At 36.9% G+C, this 19,909-nt stretch overlaps 1 protein-coding gene across 1 annotated transcript in view; it reads right to left on the bottom strand.

Annotated features, from left to right (window-relative positions):
* The window catches only part of Myh15 (myosin, heavy chain 15), a 141,357-nt gene that overhangs the window by 69,117 nt on the left and 52,331 nt on the right, over positions 1–19,909 (bottom strand). The window contains exons 15-21 of the mRNA NM_001446751.1: positions 18,026–18,202; positions 16,805–16,957; positions 14,058–14,117; positions 13,115–13,202; positions 10,932–11,049; positions 9,953–10,076; positions 7,398–7,534 (exon numbers count right to left, since the gene is read on the bottom strand). Coding sequence (NP_001433680.1) covers positions 7,398–7,534; positions 9,953–10,076; positions 10,932–11,049; positions 13,115–13,202; positions 14,058–14,117; positions 16,805–16,957; positions 18,026–18,202 — 857 coding nt within the window. The remainder of the gene's footprint in view (positions 1–7,397; positions 7,535–9,952; positions 10,077–10,931; positions 11,050–13,114; positions 13,203–14,057; positions 14,118–16,804; positions 16,958–18,025; positions 18,203–19,909) is intronic.

A 19,909-nucleotide genomic window follows, 5' to 3' on the forward strand; every position in this document is an offset into this window, starting at 1 on the left:
TTTATGAAGCAAACATATGATAGTCTAGAAGAACTGTATATATTCCTAGACACAGAATCAACAAAGTCAGGTCATGTGGGATGATGAAACTCTTACATCTGCCTTTCGCTTTCCATGATTTGAACAGTGCCATTTACAATAGCTACTTATCTTGATTTATCACCCAGCTTCACGGCCTGAGACAACAAAACTAATTATGGACTGAAGCATCTGAAGCTGTGTACTAAAATAAATATTTCCTCTTTATAAATAACTTAGCTCAATTATTTTGTCATAACAATGAAAAAAAATAAAACAGCCAAAAATGCAGCCCAATGACAAGGGACTCTATTAAATTCCTAAAGGAGAATTCAAAATACTCCAGGAGAAGTCAGTGAGATACAGGAGAATTTAGTAAAATTAAGAAAATAATTCATGAGAATTTTCACAAAGAGAAAGAAGTCACTAAACAGAAGTCTTGGAAGCAACAAACTTAATCAGTAAGAAAGGCTAGAAGAAGCTGAAGAGGAGGAAAACCCCACAGGAAGACCAGAAGTCTCAACTAACCTGGACCCCTGATATCTCTCAGACACTGAGCCACCAACCAGGCAGCTGATATGAGGCCCCCAGCACATATATAGCAGAGGACTGCCTTGTCTGGCCTCAGTGGGAGAAGACTTGAGGCCACAGGGAGTGGGAAGGCCTGGCAAGGCGGGTAGGGTCATCCTTTTGGAGACTGGCAGGAGGAATGGGATGAGAAACTGTAGGAGGGTGGACCAGGACGGGAGTAACGATTGGATTGTAAAAATAATAAAATTTAAAAAAAAAATAAAACTAAACTAACACTGGTTAGCTTCAGCAACACATTAAGCCAAAAGAGAAGGAGAGCTTTGAAGAAGAATAAAGAACGCTCAAGAAATTTATGACATGGTACTAAGAGAAGAACACTTAGACCCAGAAAGCCTTATGGACTTTGAAACTCGGTGTGAGAAGGTGCTTTCCTAACAGCACGGAAAGCACATGCTGTTAGAGAACCTTCAGAGCCACGCAGACTGAAAACACATGATTTTTACAACCAAAAGATTGTAAATGTTTACTGCCGTAAGTTTGCAAACTGCCTTAAAGCTCAAGCTTGCAAAAGATTCTAGAAAAATAGTTTCTAATCCTGTATGATTAGGATTTGCAGAGGAAACTTGGATGGATTCTTTTTATCTAAACTCAAGGGGTTTGATATTGATAGGAACAAAAGGTAATAACCATAACTTAGACCTAAAAGTTGTGTCGTTTCTAACACTGCATCCAATAGAATAAGCAGAAAGATTTAAGACTTTATTTCTACTTCTACTAATAATGTGTGAATGCAGCCTCTAACAAAATGGTTTAATCTTCAAAACTGTAGATGGGCTGAAAATTGGTCCTTGGAATACAGACAATAATTAAAACTAAACGTGAGGTTACTCTACCCGATGTATAAAATAATGAGTTTTAATGAACACAATCAGAACAGTTACATAAATAGATTAATGGAACAAGGAAAAGAGAGAAACTAAGAAAACAATTCCATTTATTACTGTATCATAAAACAAATTACCTAGCAATAAGTAAGGCACAGAGGTAAAAAGTATCTGCACACAGAAAATTAAAATATTAATGAAATGAACTGTAGAAGATTCACATACATAGAGAAAAATCACATGCTTATAAAAATACTCTAATATCACTAGATTGTGGATTTACAATCCGTACTGACAGAGAGTGAGGATGAAGGAGCATGAGGTGGGTAGGTGGTCACTCTTTCTCTGAGGGCAGGAAGCAGAAGGTGTAGGGCTTCAGCCCCTGTTGTTGCTACCTCCAGTCAGGGTTGACTGTTGGGAGCCTCTCCGCCTGGAGAGGGTAGTGGTGAAGTGCACAGAGTAGGACTCTGGTGTGGCTTTGAAGTCTGAGGGCCTCGAGGTGTTCTAGTTCTCTAACTGTACTGAAACGCTGATGATAACGTCTAAAAATATCCTAAAAACTTCCTTGCTTTTTCTCAGGGTGAAAGGCTGCTTGCTGGCTTAGGTGATTAGCATCTGTAGCCTAACAGCAGAGGATTAAGTACTGTTGCTTTTGTTCTATCTCAGCAGAAATTGCATGGCTCTAACTTTCAGCCTGCTAGTCTAAAGTCTCAAGAAAAAAAGGGACACTTTGAAAAGTGAGCATAGCATTTATTACTAAATTGTAAAAAGTTCCAATGAAATCTATCTTTTAAAAAAAATGGGAAAAGATACTAAGTAGGGTTGAGGGGGGTGTAGAAAATTCTTCTCTCCTGGGAAGGGAAAAAATTTTTTTTCCTTTTTTTTTTTGTCTTCACCTGCTAAGATTTTTCAGAATACATGATCACATGTTAAAAAGATCACCATAAGTTCACACAAAAAATCAAATCATAAATTGAAATATAAGTTTACAACAGAGAATGCTTGCTTGCATATCCATTAGGAGAAATTATCTGACTAAATGTCCACCACCTGTCACAGCTCTGCAGTTATTAGTGAAGTTTTGCATAGATAAACCCAGTCAATATTTTTTCGGTTTTTTTCATTTTCTTGTATTTACATTTCAAATGTTATCCCCTTCCCCCCCTCTCCCATCCCCCCTTCTTCTGCTTCTGTGAGGAACCTCCCACTGCTTCCCACCCACTCCCACCTCAACACCCTGGCATTCCCCTACACTGGGGAAACGAGCCTTCACAGGACCAAGGACTTTTCCTCCTATTGAAGCTGGACAATGCCATCCTCTGCTACATATGTGGCTGGAGCCATGAGTCCCTTTATGTGTACTCATTGGTTGGTGGTTTAGTCCCTGGGAGCTCTGGTCTGGTCTAGTTGGTTGATATTGTTGTTCTTCCTATGGTATTGCAAACTCTTTCAGCTCCTTCAGTCTTTTCTTTAATTTCTCCATTGGGGTCTGCATGCTCAGTACAATAGAAAATTGGACATAGTACTACCTGAGGTCCCAATTATACCACTCCAGGGTATACACCCAAAAAATGCTCCAACATATAACAAGGACAAATGCACCACTATGTTCATAGCAGCCTTATTTATAATAGCCAAAAGCTGGAAAGAACCCAGATATCCTTCAACAGAGGAATGGATACAGAAAATATGGTACATTTACATAGTGGAGTTCTACTCAGCTATTAAAAACAATGACTACATGAAATTGTTAGGCAAATGGATGGAACTAGAAAATATCATCCTGAGTGAGGTAACACAGTCACAAAAGAACACACATGGTCTACACTCACTGGTAAGTGGCTATTAGCCCAAAAACTTAGAACAACTAAAAAAATTCACAGATTATATGAAGCTCAAGAAGAAGGAAGACCAAAATGTGGATGCTTCAGACCTTCTTAGAAGGGAGAATAAAAATATTTTATCTTCTGTCCTAGCAACTATAATAAATCATTGGTTCCCTTTTTAGGACCTTTGGTTAACTGTTTTACAACTTCTTGGAATGTGTTCTGAGTAGGAGAAAGTCTGGTTACTCTCTAAGAGCAATTAACTCGTGACACATGGGAGGTTGACAGAGTTCTCATTGAAGTTTTGACTATCAGAAAAGAAGATAATAGCAGTCCCACTGTAGAAAAGCTTAATAATCACTGATACAGTTTTAGCAATTCTTATACTTATACTTAAGAAGTCATCTATTTGTCTATATAGCATCACTACAAGGCAGTACATCTTCGTAGATCTGCAGAGATCTGATCAAAATGCTGAGCTAATAGCTAATAACTAGTGATTGTTATATATGTTTAATAATAACAGGCAAAGCATATTAATAGCATAAATCTTTCCTAAAATGAATTCTCCTGAGTCTTGCCTGAGCCCACAAATCTGTCACAGATTATATTATAATCCAAAGTATACTATCTCAGGAAGATCACCTGCTAGTTTTTATCTTGTCCTATTATGGCTCCTGACAGTGGACCACTAACCTTTCTTACTCCATTAAATCTCTCTAGAAACAATCCAAAATAGACCCTTCCTTTCATTGGCTTGTTTTACTCAGATATTTAATCACAGCATTGAGAAAAGTAGCTGATGTGTCCACTTCTGGGGAGAATATATTTTAAATACATATTATGTAATATATACATAGCATACAATCCAGATGGTTTTTGAACTCCTGATCCTTCCTTCGGTCTCCATTCCCCAAATACTGGAATTACAGGCATGCAACATCATGCCTAGTTAAATACAGTTGATCTTAAATGTTCTCAGCACACACAAAATTTATCTATATAAGGTAATATAGTAATTAGCCTGATTGCTGCAATCATTGCACAAAATGCATACATATGAAAACATCAGATTGTGTACTATAAACATATAATTTTTCAATAAAACTTGAAAAACACCGGAAGAAAGAAAAGAATACATTGAAAACAAATTGAAGGAAAGCACAAAAATGAGGTAACAAATTAATGAAGTTGAGGAGAAAAAGAAAATGGAATAAAAGTTATCATGTTGCTACATTAAATATACATACATGTGCACATATATATATACATATATACAAAAGAAAGGCAAAATAAACAATACAAAAATAATGACTTTTTGAGGATTATTTTCTGGGAATACAATTATAGACACAGTAAATACTTAGAAGTTATAATTGATTATTGTATAATATAAACAAATAATTCATAATATCACATAATTATTTATTTAGTAAATAATTCATAATCTGACTCAAAATGTAATATGTTGACACATTAAGAATTATGAAATTCACCAAAAAGAATTAAGTTCAAATTATGATAAAGGCAAATGTACCTAAGGGTCAATGATGAGAATATGGAATATGGAATTAGAAAAACATCCTGTATGAAGAAAGAAAACATTCTCTAACTCTTTTCAGGGTTAGGATATCTAAAACTATATAGCACAATATAAATTAAATAAAATTATAGGCCAGTCAATTTATTTTTAAAAATTTCACTGTAACATTATTACAAAATGTATCAGTGTGAAATCAAAGTAGGTTAAGTGTTTTAAAGATCTATCAAACTTTAACACATAGGTTAATTTAGAAAAACAATGTGTTAACAGACACAGAAAGTTTAATAAGTTCCTTTTTTAAAAAAAAAAGTTCTACAAAAAGAAAATGGAAGAAATGACAATAATCTCTAAAAAAAACACATCAAAAATTTTAACATCATTCTTTAAATGCAAATGACAGCTTTTGCCAATGTCAGAAATATATCAAAGTCTAAAGTACTACATATATATGAAAGTATGCAGCAAGGGGACTCTGATGGACAATTGCTGAGTTGTAAATCAGAAAATAATATCCTACAAAGTAAAAAGTGGGGGCAACCTGAAACCCAGAGAATGGCCATCCCTATCTGTGCTTTGTCACTAACTAGTCAGAGAATAGAAAATTGTGAGTTATAGAATCTTCAAGAAAATCTTACATAAAACAATGGGAGAAATATTAAAATATCACTTGAAAACTGCAACATACTGGAATGGTGCATGACATTTAAATAGCACAAATTTAATCTGTACTATTTAAGGAATATATAGTGGTATATTTAAGCAATGGCCTACTATTGAAGATGCCAAGAAGTGCATGCTGACAAGAGCCTGATACAACTGTCTCCAGAGAGACTCTGCCAGAGCCTGACAAATACAGAGGTAGATGCTCACAGCCAATCATTGGGGACCCCAATGGAGGAGTTAGAGAAAGGACTGAAAAGAGTTGAAGGGGTTTGCAACCCCATAGGAAGAACATCATCAACAAACCAGACACCCCAGAGTTCCCAGGGACTAAACCACCAACCAAAGAGAACACATGGAGGAACCCATGGCTCTAGCCACATATGTAGCAGAGGATGGCCTTGTCAGGCATCAGTGAGAGGAGAGGTCCTTGGTCCCGTGAAGGCTCAATACCCCAGTGTAGGGGGATGCCAGGGCGGGGGGAGGGAGTAGGAAGGTGAGTGGAGGAGCACCCTCATAGAAGCAGGGGTAAGGGGGATAACATTTGAAATGAAAATAAAGAAAATATCCAGTAAATGAAAAAAGACTCCAAAGTGATATTGTGGGGTTGATGGATCTCTTTGTCTCTCTTCCAAATGTGGCCACAATGAGTAACTGTAATATTAATATAATATAATATAATATAATATAATATAACTGTATTATTGAGGATGAGTGACCAATATAACTTGATGTGGCCCCAAGTCCAGCATCGAAGTCTAGTCACTCACAGAAAACACACACATACACACACACACGTGCACACACACACACACACACACACACACACACACACACACTCAGAAAGCATAAGGAGGACCAATTAGCAAAATGAAGGCAATGGCTGATTGTAAGGGGCAAGGAGATAGGAATGGCAATAAATACAATCTGAATACTTCATAGATATGTATGAAACTGTCATAAAGGAATCCATTATTAATTAGCATAATTAGCATAATTAATAAATGCTATCAAATAACTTTCTGAAAACAAAACAAAAAATTAATGATCTTGATTTTATGAGTCCTACATTCATCAACACAGATATACTTTAAAGGGGGCTTTGAGCATAGATAAATCATTTAGAAACAATGGGCTTAATGGCCTCACTTTATAAATAAATGAAATAAAGGTGAAGAAATTAAAATTTTTATAAGTATATACAATTGGAACTAGGTATGGTAGTACACATTGGCAATCCCAGTATTGTAAGAGGCTCAGAGATAGATGACTAGAATTTCAAGGCCAGTTTGGTCTACACAGTGTAGGACAACTGTAGCCCACCTACAGGTCTAGGCTAGTCAGGGCTGACATAATACTCTCTCTCAAATAACAACAAAACTAAACAAACAAAAAACCCAGAAGACATGGTCCTTGCAACTAAACTCCCATGCTGCACTGATAAGAGAGTTACAAATATCCTCAGGAGATGTCTCACGAATAATTGTTATGGTCTCGTCTTGATCAGCTTTGGACAAAAAGAATTAACAAAATGTAAATCGAACAACTTATACTAAGTTTTGTGGGTTTCTCTCCAGAAGTTAAACTACATCAAGGGAAAATTATTACCAATATTGAATTTCTTGTTCATGGTTTGTTCATTTAAAGAATTACTTTGCCTTACACATTCACCTTCCAATGTCCATAATCCTAAATATTAACTAACCTTCCTAAAGCGAAGATAGGAAGAAACAGAAATAATATCTGGATCATTGGGAAGACAGAAAGGCCTTTCATATGTCTTTTTTTCCCTCTTTTTTGTATACAGATTTTCAAGACGCAGCCTCAGCAGACTCGGCTCTGTACCACAGTCTATTAGATGGCACTGAAATAAAGTCACATTGGTTGAGGTATGAATTGCTCTAGTACTGGGAGAAGAACAGAGAGAGTTAATACCTTTCTTCTAGAATCTTCTGGAATGTAATGCGCATCAGCTTTCCTCGTGCTCTGGCTTGGAACAAAGTGAAGACTTTAGATATTTTTTCATCTCTTCTTTCTTCTAACCGGTCCAGAATGCGAGCTTTAAAAAACACCTAAAAGAAGTCAATCAGACACAATGTCACTCATCAGATGAGTTCAGCAGTCTTTTGAAAGATGCCACGAACAACTGAAGTTAGTCTCCGGGAGAGCTGAACCAATCCTATGTCTTTGCACGTGTTCATTCATTGTGTAAAATTTAAATCCTAAGGAATGTCATGTTTTAACTCTGAAGGTTATAAAGGACATTGTATATTGGACACATTGACAACCTGTGCTCATTCCTCTGTACTTCCCCTTGATTAATAATAATTATGTTTGAAGAACATGATCTAACTTTTAAAATGGGCTCGGGTACCCAGCACTCCAAAGGATGTGGCACAGTCCACAGCTATCTCTGTGAGGGACAGAGCAAAAAACATTTCTGGGATGGTGACTCATAAACAGTTGTGTTGAATACTTGTTTGCTTTTCTAAATATAAAATGATTTTAGTATGCTCAAAGTGGTTTATTCAATATAGTTTAATCGAAATAAAATCAGATGCCTTTCCTTCTAGCTATCCTCTTTTGAATCTTTCCCAAGTTTCTCCTCCAAACTGATAGCATATTTTAGTTCTCTCCCTCTCCCTCTTCCTCTCCCTCTTCCTCTCCCTCTCCCTCTCCCTGTCCTTCTCCCTGTCCTTCTCCCTCCATCCCTCCCTCTCTGCCTCTCTCTCTTCTCTCTCTCCCTCCCTCTCTCTCTCTCTCTCTCTCTCTCTCTCTCTCCCTGTGTGTGCACCCATGTGTGTGTACATGCACACTCACAAATACATAATTAGGAGAGCCTAATTCTCCTCAGTCTTTAGTTGCCAGTGGTTCTTTGGCTAAGAGTGGGACCCCATGAAATTATACATCCTGTGTTAATGTCCATTGATATTACTGTCCAGGGAAATAGAACCCTAATGTCCTTCAGCAGATGAGTGGATAACGAAAGTGCGATGCATACCACAATGGAATACTATTCTGCTATAAAGAAAAATGAAATCATGATATTTGTAGGAAAATTGGTGGACCTAATGAAGATTATATTGAGTGAGGTAACCCAGATCCAGGAAGACAAAAGTCACACGTTGTCTCTCATCGGCAGTTCTTAGCTCCACATTCTACAATGTGAGTATGCAGCATGGAGAAATCACAGAAACCAGCTAAGCATAAAAGAATGTGGTACTAGTTGGGATATAAGCATTCCAGAAGTGATTTATAAACCAGCCATATAGTTGTTGCACCATAGTTTACTGACCAATGCACTAGAAGATACTTTTGTCCTACACGTGAGAGACTTGACATTTCCTGAGAGTAATCAGTAAGAACAAAGGTGAGGTGAATAGCTACCTAAGACACAAATTTCATAGAAGAAATCATGTGGTCCTTCTTAGATGTGCCTTGAAAAACTGTGAAAGTGAATCTTAAAATATGTCCCTTCTTGTCATAGGTCCCTCTCATTTTCGTTTGCCCATCTATGATGAAACCCTCCTAAACGTCAGTCACTTAGGATTCTCATTAGCTCATGTGAGCTTTAGCCCTGATGGGTGGCATGTGGCGAAAATAATGAGCTATAAAGAAGAGACCACAGATGATACACAGGATTCCTAGTTACTCAAAATATAAGTAACATTCAAAAAAGCAAGTAATATTCATAAAACTATACTTCAGGGGTAGGTTTGTTTACGTGTACTTAGAATCCTAGCAAATCAGGAGGCAGAGGCAGAAGGATGAGGTGACAAGCTCAGGGAGGATGGATAGACAAAAACTAGACAGATGGATAACTCTTCAACCTGGATCCTCCCATTCTCCTTCAAAAAATTACTCTTACACGGATGTCATTAAGAACAACATGGTATTGACTACTACATAAGATCAAACTTATTACCCAAAAACCTGGGTTTCTTGGGTAAAGTAGAATTTACACGATCATGTTTTAAATAAGTTGGGTTTGGTTTATAATTGATTTTTTAATTACTAAATTATTCAAGTAATACATTTTTCCAGTGCAGCCCACTCCATAAGACATTTCACATAGGCAAGCATTATCTCTGAGAACCTGATTTACACTCTCTGTTTTCTAGCACAGAAAGGTCAGTTCAGTATTTTATATATTGACACAATTTTGACTAGACAATTAGTTATACAAATTTATATGCAATACAGAGTGTAGTTCAGTTACAGTGTTCTTGCCTAGATCGTTCAAGGTCCTAGATTTAACCCTCAAGACTGAAATAAATAATGTAAACTAAATCTTGACTTGTTTAAGTAAACATGGATTTTCTTTCTCTAACAGAATTGAAGTTTCCACTGTGAGTTTGTCTCTATTTTTATTATTTCTCTTCACAAGAACTAAAGAGCTTATTTAATAATTAAGAATTGACCTAAATTTTTAAATACACACCCTTTCCTCCCACTTCCCTCCAAATGCATTCTTGGACATTCTGGGTTACCTTGGTGACTCCACACTGGTATTGAGACTGGTCTATCTCCAACAAGGCAAGTACTTCTTCAGTTGCCTTTCTGATGTTCACAAACTTGCTCTTCGAAAAGATCCTTGGGTTTAGAATACAGTACCTAGTTTGAGAAGGAACCAGGGTATCATATGACTCAGAGTAATCTGAAACAAGTTAGAACAGGCTACTAAAGATATCTCTCTCGCCTTCTTATACTCTCAGCTATAACAAGACCCCTGGCCTCAATTAGTGAAGATGCTGTCAGTGGTCTGTCCTGTGGGTCAGGTTATATTTTCTACAGTGCTGTGGTGATCAACTTAATTTGACTGGGTGAGCAGGGACGTAGAAGAGAGGAAATGGGCAAAGCGTAAGGATGTCTATTACATGGACAGGGAAACTAAAAGGTTGAGTTGACTTTTGTAAAAGCTTTTCACCCTGATGATGAATTGTCTTTCAATTTCCAGACAGGTGCTCTTCTTGCTCTACCATGATTTGCTAAAATTTCCTTGATTAACTTGATGGTTTTCACTATTCAAGTCAGAATGTAGAAAGCAAAGATGCCTGCTTGCTCCTACCTACACATTGCTGGTATCCGTCTTTTCACAGCTGCTAAAAAACAAAACAAAACAAAACAAAAAAAACAAACAAACAAACAAAACCACCGGTTTGATTGGGTGGCCGCATGTACACTTCCAAGATGCACTTCAGGCTCTCCATCTTCCTTTCATATATATTTCTTCTATATATGGGCCTAATATCCACTATCAGAGATTTAAAGGCACCACAGCTATATAGATATTGAAATTAAGAATAAATGATATGGAACTGTGTCAGCATATATCTCATCAGCACAAAAAACACACCAGTTTATAGAGTGGAGTACACCAAGCAAATTAATAATGTAGGCATAAACACTCCATGCAGAGGGAACAGAACAGACTGCTTCAGAATTTTGGGAGCTCAAATGTACATCTACCTTTGTTTAAAGTCATCATACAGCATCCGAATTGGAAATGCTTTGCAGCACACTCTAGTCCCTTCTAAAACACCATTACAGCGGAGCTGCTGGAGAACCCAGAAAGGATCCATTACGCCTGAAAGAGAGGGATACACTGACTCCACATTTCAAGCATCAATCATACCAGATATTACCTTCATTGCTACATCTCAGGCTTTAAAATGTTTGAATTCAGTGCACCATGCATGAGTGTTCACAGGACTTCACTCACTCCCATCCCAATGATACTTACAGAACTCGTTCTACTAGGATGGATTCTACAGACATGATTTACCTACAAATCTTTTTAATGTACAACACATATATAGATATAGAAGATGTTGTAGGCAATTTCTCAAGGAACATAAAAAATCACATATTTTGCTATTTGTAAATGACTGACATCATATATTTGTGCTATCCACTTAATGACTAAAAGCAGCCAGAGAGGGTGACCAGATCACAAAAGTGAGCTGTTATTTCCAGTAGGAGGAGGGAGGAACTACAAGCAGGATGGGTAAAATGATAGGGGGAGGTGGACCAACCACAAAATTCTGTTTGCATTTATGCCTAGAGTCTAGAGTGAATTTGGCCACATTTGCCCTCCCTTCCCCCTTATTATGTTGCCAGTGCCTGCATTTATTCTATAGTATGAGCATTCCTCTATTACCACTTTGTTCAAAAAGAACAGCCCTTCCGCAGCTGTCAGCTGGAATCTCCGTTGGAAGGCTTTGAAAAGCCTTTCAAGGAGCCAGTGTATCTGACCTTCATCAAGTACTCTGAACAAAGACAAGGACCATCTTGCACAAAAAAGCCTGCTGTGTCTCTGTATCTCAGATCACAGACCTAAGCTAAGCCATATGTCAGTATTCCAATCCTCTTATGATGATAAGGACTGCATCTTTTATAACGAGGCAGGGGTGGTCAGAAGTTCCTGACACTTTAAGATCAAACCCACTCTTCCTCTTTATTACATACGAAGGCTTGTTTTATAGCATAACACTTTTGTTGAAAACTTGATGAAATTCTCACTGATTTCATAGAAGTCATCTGATAGGTAGCAGAATTGCCCCAAAGTTCAGAGGCAGCTGATTGCATTCTTTGCTAGACTAAAGCAGAACCCTTAGATGCATTCAGAAGCCCAGTTGAGATCTAAAAATGTGGCTTAAATATGGCATCTTTACTTAGAATGTGTGGAAGCCTTGTATTATTCTAGTCCTAAGACACACACACACACACACACACACACACACACACACACAAATGATCTTGTAATGTTGAAATGTCTTCATGTAAAAATTCCAATAGCCTTACTTCATATCACAGTCTACCTAATTATATCACAGTCTCTCAAGATTACGTTCTTTATTATGATAACTAATAGAAATATAAGATAGTGCAGACCTACACATATCATAATCAGCACTATTAGAATATAAGTTTCAAGAGTGTTTGATGCTCCAAAGACACAGTGCTTGTGATATAGTTTCCTTTAAACTCCTCAAACTAAAGCTCTAAGAATATTACTCTTCCAAATAGTTGGCTGAAAAGCTTTAAATTGTGGCTTAAGGAATGTGATCCAGATAGTTTAATTTGGAAATGCTGTTTTGAGAGTTACAAATGGGAAAATCATCACCATTCTCTCATTAATATCCTTCCACCATTAATTCACTGCAAAAAGTGTCTACTGTCCAGAAGTATATAACTACATAAATAGGCATCTTAAGGAAGATAATATGGGAAAGATTACTAGAGAAAAATGTTTAACATTTTCTGAAATGATCTTCCTGGTCAATTTAGAAAATGAAGACCAAATGCTATTCATGTGCTAAAATATCATCCTGATTTAATATCCAATCTCTTTAAAAATAGTTTCTCTTTCTAATGAATTAAATGGGAGCACATCCACGTTTTAACCTAAAATTCAAAGACCAATTTCATTTGGAGCATACTTTGGGAAATCTTTTTGCATGACAACCCAGAAGTAGTTCGATAAGCCTTGATGAGGGTCCAGAGACCTCACATTTCATTTCCTCTCATCTTTTCATGTGAAAATCTGCTCATATATAAAGGAAATAGTAAATAATTCTTCAATGTACACTCAACAGGTCTGAACTAAAATGCATTCTTTACTGCAGAGTGTAGAGATGTCTAGTTCTTACCTGGAATTTTGTTCTCATTAGGATTTATACATCTCACAAAATGAGGTGCTGTTGATTTCAAATCTGCCATCAATTTATTTATGCTCTCCTGAAATAAAAGCCATAAGAAACACAAAATCACTTTTCAAGCCACAAAAGAACCCCAGAAAGTCTAAATCTGTCAGTTGAATCTGACACACAACATGAGTTCAATAGTATTACATGCTTACCAAACACATTATTTCTTCCCTGTGGCAAGTCAATACTTACCCAACAGACACAGTTCCACTGTGAATCATCTCCAGCTGCTTTGCATTTCAATGCTGTAGCTTTTGAAGCTAAGAAATGAGATTTCTTTACAAAAGAAGTCATTTCTCCACTTTTCTATTTTGAAAGCCTTTATTCTAGGTCAGATTCTTCAGAATCACAATTAAGATTGTTTAAAGCATTTATTTTAAGAGTGATGGAAGCAGCAGGATAGAGAAAGGGAAGAAAGGGCTGCGGTGCTGTTTCCACCTTGGCTTGGTTCTGCACACCTTGCGCCATCAGCGTTAGTTCTCTCTTGAGGCACAAGAGACCCATATTCTGGAGAGGTAAACAATGAGGTGCCTTAGCTTCCTATTACCTAAGAACAGTCTATCCAGTGGGAATCATTATGAGACAAGAGTCCCACCAGCCACAGGACTGACAAAAGAACCTAGTCCGGGGTGCCACCAAAGTGACTTCCAAAGCCTGTCACTATAACCAGATAGCTCTATCTTTTCCACCTTAGTGTAAATGTCCTTTCCATAAAAGCCTATTCACCTTAGCTTGATCCCCGGGATCCACATAATGGTAGGAAGGAACTACGTTTCCAAAGCTGTTCTCTGATGTCCACATGTATGCTATGACATGCATGCTCACACCCATCATACACACACAAGATAATAACAATTAAGTAATCAACTCAAGAGATGTGCATTACTTTATGCAGCGATGTAATCAATTGGAATGATGTTGCTTTCCTCCTGGGTTTCTCACCAAACTTGAAAAGAAAAAGGGAAATAATTTACAAAAACTCCTTTGCCCAAATGTATAATATTATAACAGTGTGGATAAAAACAAATTCATACAAGTTTTTAAAACATGGTAGTATGTACCAAAAAGCTTTGGGAACATGTGCGTTCTTCAGAAAATGCCTATGGTGCTTCTCCCTAAAGAAATAATCAGAAATCTATAGAAAGATCCACATTCAACCATTATCTAGTCACTGTGGAAATTTTTGAGCAAAAGAGAAATTAAGAAATGTCTATAAAGATGCATTAAATTACGAATAAATATGCATACAGTAGAATACTCCAAGCTTGTAAATGATTATGTAGATCATATAACAAATATGGAAATATTTTAAGTTTTATTTTAAGAGAAGAAGTTACAGAAAACCTATTCTGGATATCATTATCCTGATTGTTTTAAGCACAGTGAGGTTATAATTGACTGTAAATGAAATATCTTGGGAGACCTGCAAACCAAAATGTTATTAATAGTTACCTACTGTGTAATAAGATAGGCCCTTTTATGTTGATCTTTTTAATTTCCCTACATTGATTGCTTATTTTCAACACTCATGTGCTTTCAAGGTTCATTAAAAAGGCAAATCTATTTCCCATTCCTTACTACTAAAGCAAAAGAATCAACACTAAGTTAAAATATCTTACAAACTCGCTTAGATAAACAACAGCAGAAAGGACAAAAGCCACTGGCAATCTGGACCCTGCAGGACACCAGTTAGTAGAGAAACTTAAATACATATTTTGTGAACCAGAATAATAACTCTGTAGAGATACATGCCATGAAATTTAATCAAAAATGTTCTTTTTGGAGGCTCCCATCCTTTAAATGGATCACATGACTTCTGTACACACCATTTTACCTGTTTTTGAATGGGACCTGACAATATTTTGAAACTCTAACTTTGATCTAAAATACTACAACTTATCAAGGGAAATAAGGATATTTGTGGACAATTTAATGAGAGGATGAGTTAGCATTTTTAGAAACAATTATTTACAAGAAGTGCTAGAATACTTTTTCCAACAATCTTCCTTTCCATTCCATTCTTCCCTTCTGGATGAAAAGAATGCAGACCTTGATCATACAGACTCCAAATTCCTTCCTAATTATCTGGCCATCCTTCCTCTCTAATTCTTCTATGAATGGTCAGGTAATTAAACTAAGAACTGTAAACTATGCAGCCATTATCTCACCAACTCAGAGACACCATAGAAGACCAAGATGAAACGTAGGTACAGCATTCTCTGTCAATCACACTGGAATTTTTAGGAGACTGGGGTAAAAGGTTAAGAAGCTTGAATCCAGTCACTGTCAAGACAGTTTTTAAAGCAGAAAACAGGGGCTGGAGAGATGGCCTCGTGGTTAAGAGCACTGACCAATCTTCCAGAGGTCTTGAGTTCAATTCCCAGCAACCACATAGTGGCTCAAAACCATCTGTAATGGGATCCAATGCCTCCTTCTGGTGTGTCTGAAAACAGCTACAGTGTAAATAAAATAAATAAACCTTAAAAAAATACAAAAAACAGCAGTAACAAAATACTAATAGTAGAATCAGGCAGCTGTACTTCCCCCGAATTGTTAAATTAAGCACAACCACTTTCATTTCTTTATCTCCTGTTGATACAGGTCTGTAGTAAAGCACGCTTGTTCCTTGATTATATATTGTGAGCTGAAGAATCTAGGAAAGCTAAATTCTTCATCTCCTTCTTGACTGTGTTAATCAGGAGACCTAGATCAGGCTAAGAGAGACCAGGATTAATGTGAAGCTGAGTATAAAATAATAGAAAGGTAAGAATGTTAGGAAGTAAGACTGCATATGCTACTGACAGAAGAGCTGTGCACTCCATGCTATGTGTGTAGAGGGAATCAAAACTTTCTAGACTTAATATTAACCAAGAGTTTCCATTTTGCAAAGAAAAAAAAATCATGGGGAAATATTTTGATTTTCCAACCTGTATAAACCAAAGATGATAGATAGATAGATAGATAGATAGATAGATAGATAGATAGATAGATAGATAGATAGATAGAGACAGATAGACAGACAGAAAGACACATACATACACATATACATACATACATACATACATAGTACATAAATACATAAACTTTGAATGAAAGCTGCCTAAACACATCTTGAATTTTGCTCAAATGTTTCTTTGTATGATGTAACCTGTAAATTAATAAGAAAACAAATTATAACTAACCCTGAGCAAGTTGCCAGGTCCTAGCCAAATACAGTCACTCAACTATTCAAATCATGTTCACATACAATAAATGTGAGATATAATTAACAAGGGTGTCTCAATAACTTCCAGTTTTGCACATCATCCTTTTGTCTCTAGATAAAATAGCACCTCTTACTCATGTCATGGTTTGCTGTAATAGGAATCTTTTTTGTTTTGTTATGCTTTAGACTGCCAACCAATAAAGCCAATTAAGATTCATAAAACTAGATTGGTTTTTAATATATATGAGGATTATTATTGTCCCCAAACCATACATCAAGCTGTATTGTCAGTTATTTCTTTTGTAGGTAAGTCTAGAAAAAAAGCATGAATTAGTCATAAACACTCTAGGACAGAAAACACACCACAGAAAGCAGAAAGGACCTGTGCAGAAGCCAGGTCACCAAACAATCAGATCTGAAGGTAAAACTTCAATAGAATCTAACTCACCACTACCAGCAATGGTATTGTTTGTAAAGAGACTCGCCAGGACTTTGTTGGAGGACTTCTGAAGTAGAGCCACCACTGTTTCATTAAGAAGCTCTTTGTTCTTTCCAATCCAACCACTGATATCATAAGGGACCTTTGGAAAGGCATGTGTTTCAGGTAATGAAATAAGAAAAAGCATGCATTAATATGGAAAATTGTACATTGCTTTAAAAATTCCACAAACATATCCTTTTGTATTAATTTAGTAACAATTTTGAGTAATATTTCAGAAGGCCATCATGCAGCCCAATTTGGTTATTTTTTAAAATTTACACTTTTAAAGGAAAAGAAAATATAAATATCTAACAGTGAAGGAAGTAATGAGTGAGAAAAACATAAAGGAAAGGACAGAAAAAAGCAACTGAGGAAGGATGGGTTGGTCTTTACATCCATTGGAAATAATTCATATTGGAAACTTTTATAGGCAGCACTAGGAAAAGGATGCTCTTCTCTCTGATGTATAGTGAGTTCTCAGGCAACGTTAGCACATGCAATGGTGCTTTACATATTGTTATAACCATATTTCATGATTTCAAGAAAAACTCTCTGGGAACACTTGGGAGATCATTTTTGTTTGAAATGTACACCTGCTCTCTTACAATCACTAGCTCTAAGAAGGAAGAATGGCACATATCACTGGACAGGCAAGAGAGCACATTAAGAATTGTTTTTGCGGGTTGGGGATTTAGCTCAGTGGTAGAGCGCTTGCCTAGCAAGCGCAAGGCCCTGGGTTTGGTCCTCAGCTCTGAAAAAAAAAAAAGAATTGTATTTGCAAAAACTTAGAGACCTAGAGACCATTACTTCACACTATGTCTTCTTAAAAAGGTGATTTTTGCAATCACTAACACAATGTCAAGTTAAAAGAAAGACAAACAAGGGGAAATGTCCCATGACCTTAATGGTCTCTAGGTCTTCCTACAGTGGCCGTGTTTTGAGACCAGATGACGGCATTCACACTGAGATTTCTGAGCACGGTGTATAAGTAATTGTAGTATAACCATGTCACTAAAAGGTGACACCACCTCTTCTCTAGCACTTAGATGTACTTATTCATGTTATCATTTAATCTAAGCAGTACTAAAATATTAGCTAAAGATTTTAGACAAGTTCATTTGATATAGAGACCAGAAAATGTGAGACTGGAAATGTAGGACTAACTCACCACTCCTGCATAATGAGCAAGTTCAAAGTGAACTTCGAAGTTCTTCTCAGGAGCTGTGGGTTTCTGGAAGTAAGCTGACTTTCCAAAATGGTGGGCAAAGAGTTTGGTCTTGAAGGTATTGTCAGTAGCTTTAGGAAGCATACATTCCTCTTCAAGGATAGAAAGAATGCCCATGGGCTGCAGGAGAGGATAAGAGTGAGTTCCAAAAATGATCAGGAAAGAGTGTTTCCAGTAGTATGTCAATATGGCTCTCTCACAGAGAACTCAGTTGACAAGAACAAGCTAACCACACTCTGTGTCCTGTGAATACATATTACATGAATTGTCGTGCTGACACCAGCAGGGGCAGTGGTGAGCTTCACACTGTAATAACATTCATGAGGGACAGAGTAAATAGGCAAAATGAGAAAATAACTATGAAAGAATTAACTTAGTTCCATGTATGTGCTTTGAAGAAATCATGTAAAGTAGAAAGATTGATAATGAAGAGGGTGGAAATGATTTTACCATGAGGCCTCTTTGCCCTGGATAAGAGAAATCCAGAAACATCTATCTGGTTAAAGTATTCTGATAGAGAAAGGAGAAAAGGAAGATGACAGAGATTGCACCGCAGAAGACGCTTGCATGTGTGAGATCCCGTCAGAAGCATGTGTAACACCAGCAAAGCCAGCCAGGACACATAGTACAAGGAAAAAGTCACAAAGTTAAATAAGGCCGGACTGCAAAGAACTTACAGGGTGTAAGACAACTGGAGTTTGAATGCAATGCGAAGCCTTTTGGGAGACATGTAGCATGAAGTGATGTGATTTGATTTGTGTTTGAAGGAAAAGATGGTTTAGGGCAGGAGTCAGTCAAGCAAATTGGAAAGTTATGATGTAATGATGGTGTTTACATTTTAAAGGGCTTTAGGGATGTACAAGAAGATGGGAGATAAAAGGGTATGACTTCCTGAAGCAATTTTCCTCTAAATGGTCATAGTCTTTGCAACCCATCTGCTACCCGCTCATTCGCTGTGGCACCTGCAAACAAAAGAAGTGGTGTTTCAGTAATACCAGGCTGCAGGCTTACCAAGCATCGTCATTTGTTCAAGGACACAGTTTCAGAGCTTGTGGGAAGTCACTAGAATTGTGAGGGAGTTGAAAGTAGAACTGTGTCACAACTGCCTAATGAAGAGGATCATGAGTGTAGGACAAGTTTTCAGCCTGAGAAATTCTAATGAATCCTTCTATTAAACAATATGCACAGAGAAACACACACAGGGAAAACACATTTGACAAACAAGGAAACATCATGGGTGCTGATCTTTATATATATATATATTTTATATTAATATCATTTACCTATTCGCTATCTAAATAACTTCAAAGTGCTTTCCAAGATCCACTCACCATTTCAGATAATCAGAGATATGGAAATGTGGTTTAGACATAGGCTCCAGTCCTGAAGTATGTAGCCAAAAAGACTTATAATCCATCACAAAATAGCTCAGAGAAACAGGTGCAGTATGAGTCCATAACCACTAAGATAGGAGAAGCTTACTTGTTGCAAGAGCACAGGTCTTTGATTCCCTCCAGCCCTTTTCACTCTTGAGTCTGGAGGAGAGACTGAGGATCTGGTCTAACTTACCTAATAGATCCTTGAATTTTCATCAGAACTGCTTTCTAAGGGTAACAGCTTATGTTTAAATGTTTTCAGGCAGAGAAATCACACCAGCATCAAGGTTCTGGCTATATAATGTATTAAAAACAAACTTTATATGTAAAATCCCTTCTTCTAAATATCTCATTGGAGCCACAGAAATGAGTTTCATTTTTATTTCACATAATGATTCATCAGACGTTTGAAAATAAAAATTTCAATTATTTGTCACTCTGATCTATATAT

This window comes from Rattus norvegicus, chromosome 11 (assembly GCF_021556685.1).
Source record: "Rattus norvegicus strain SHRSP/BbbUtx chromosome 11, alternate assembly SHRSP_T2T, whole genome shotgun sequence".
NCBI lineage: Eukaryota > Metazoa > Chordata > Mammalia > Rodentia > Muridae > Rattus > Rattus norvegicus.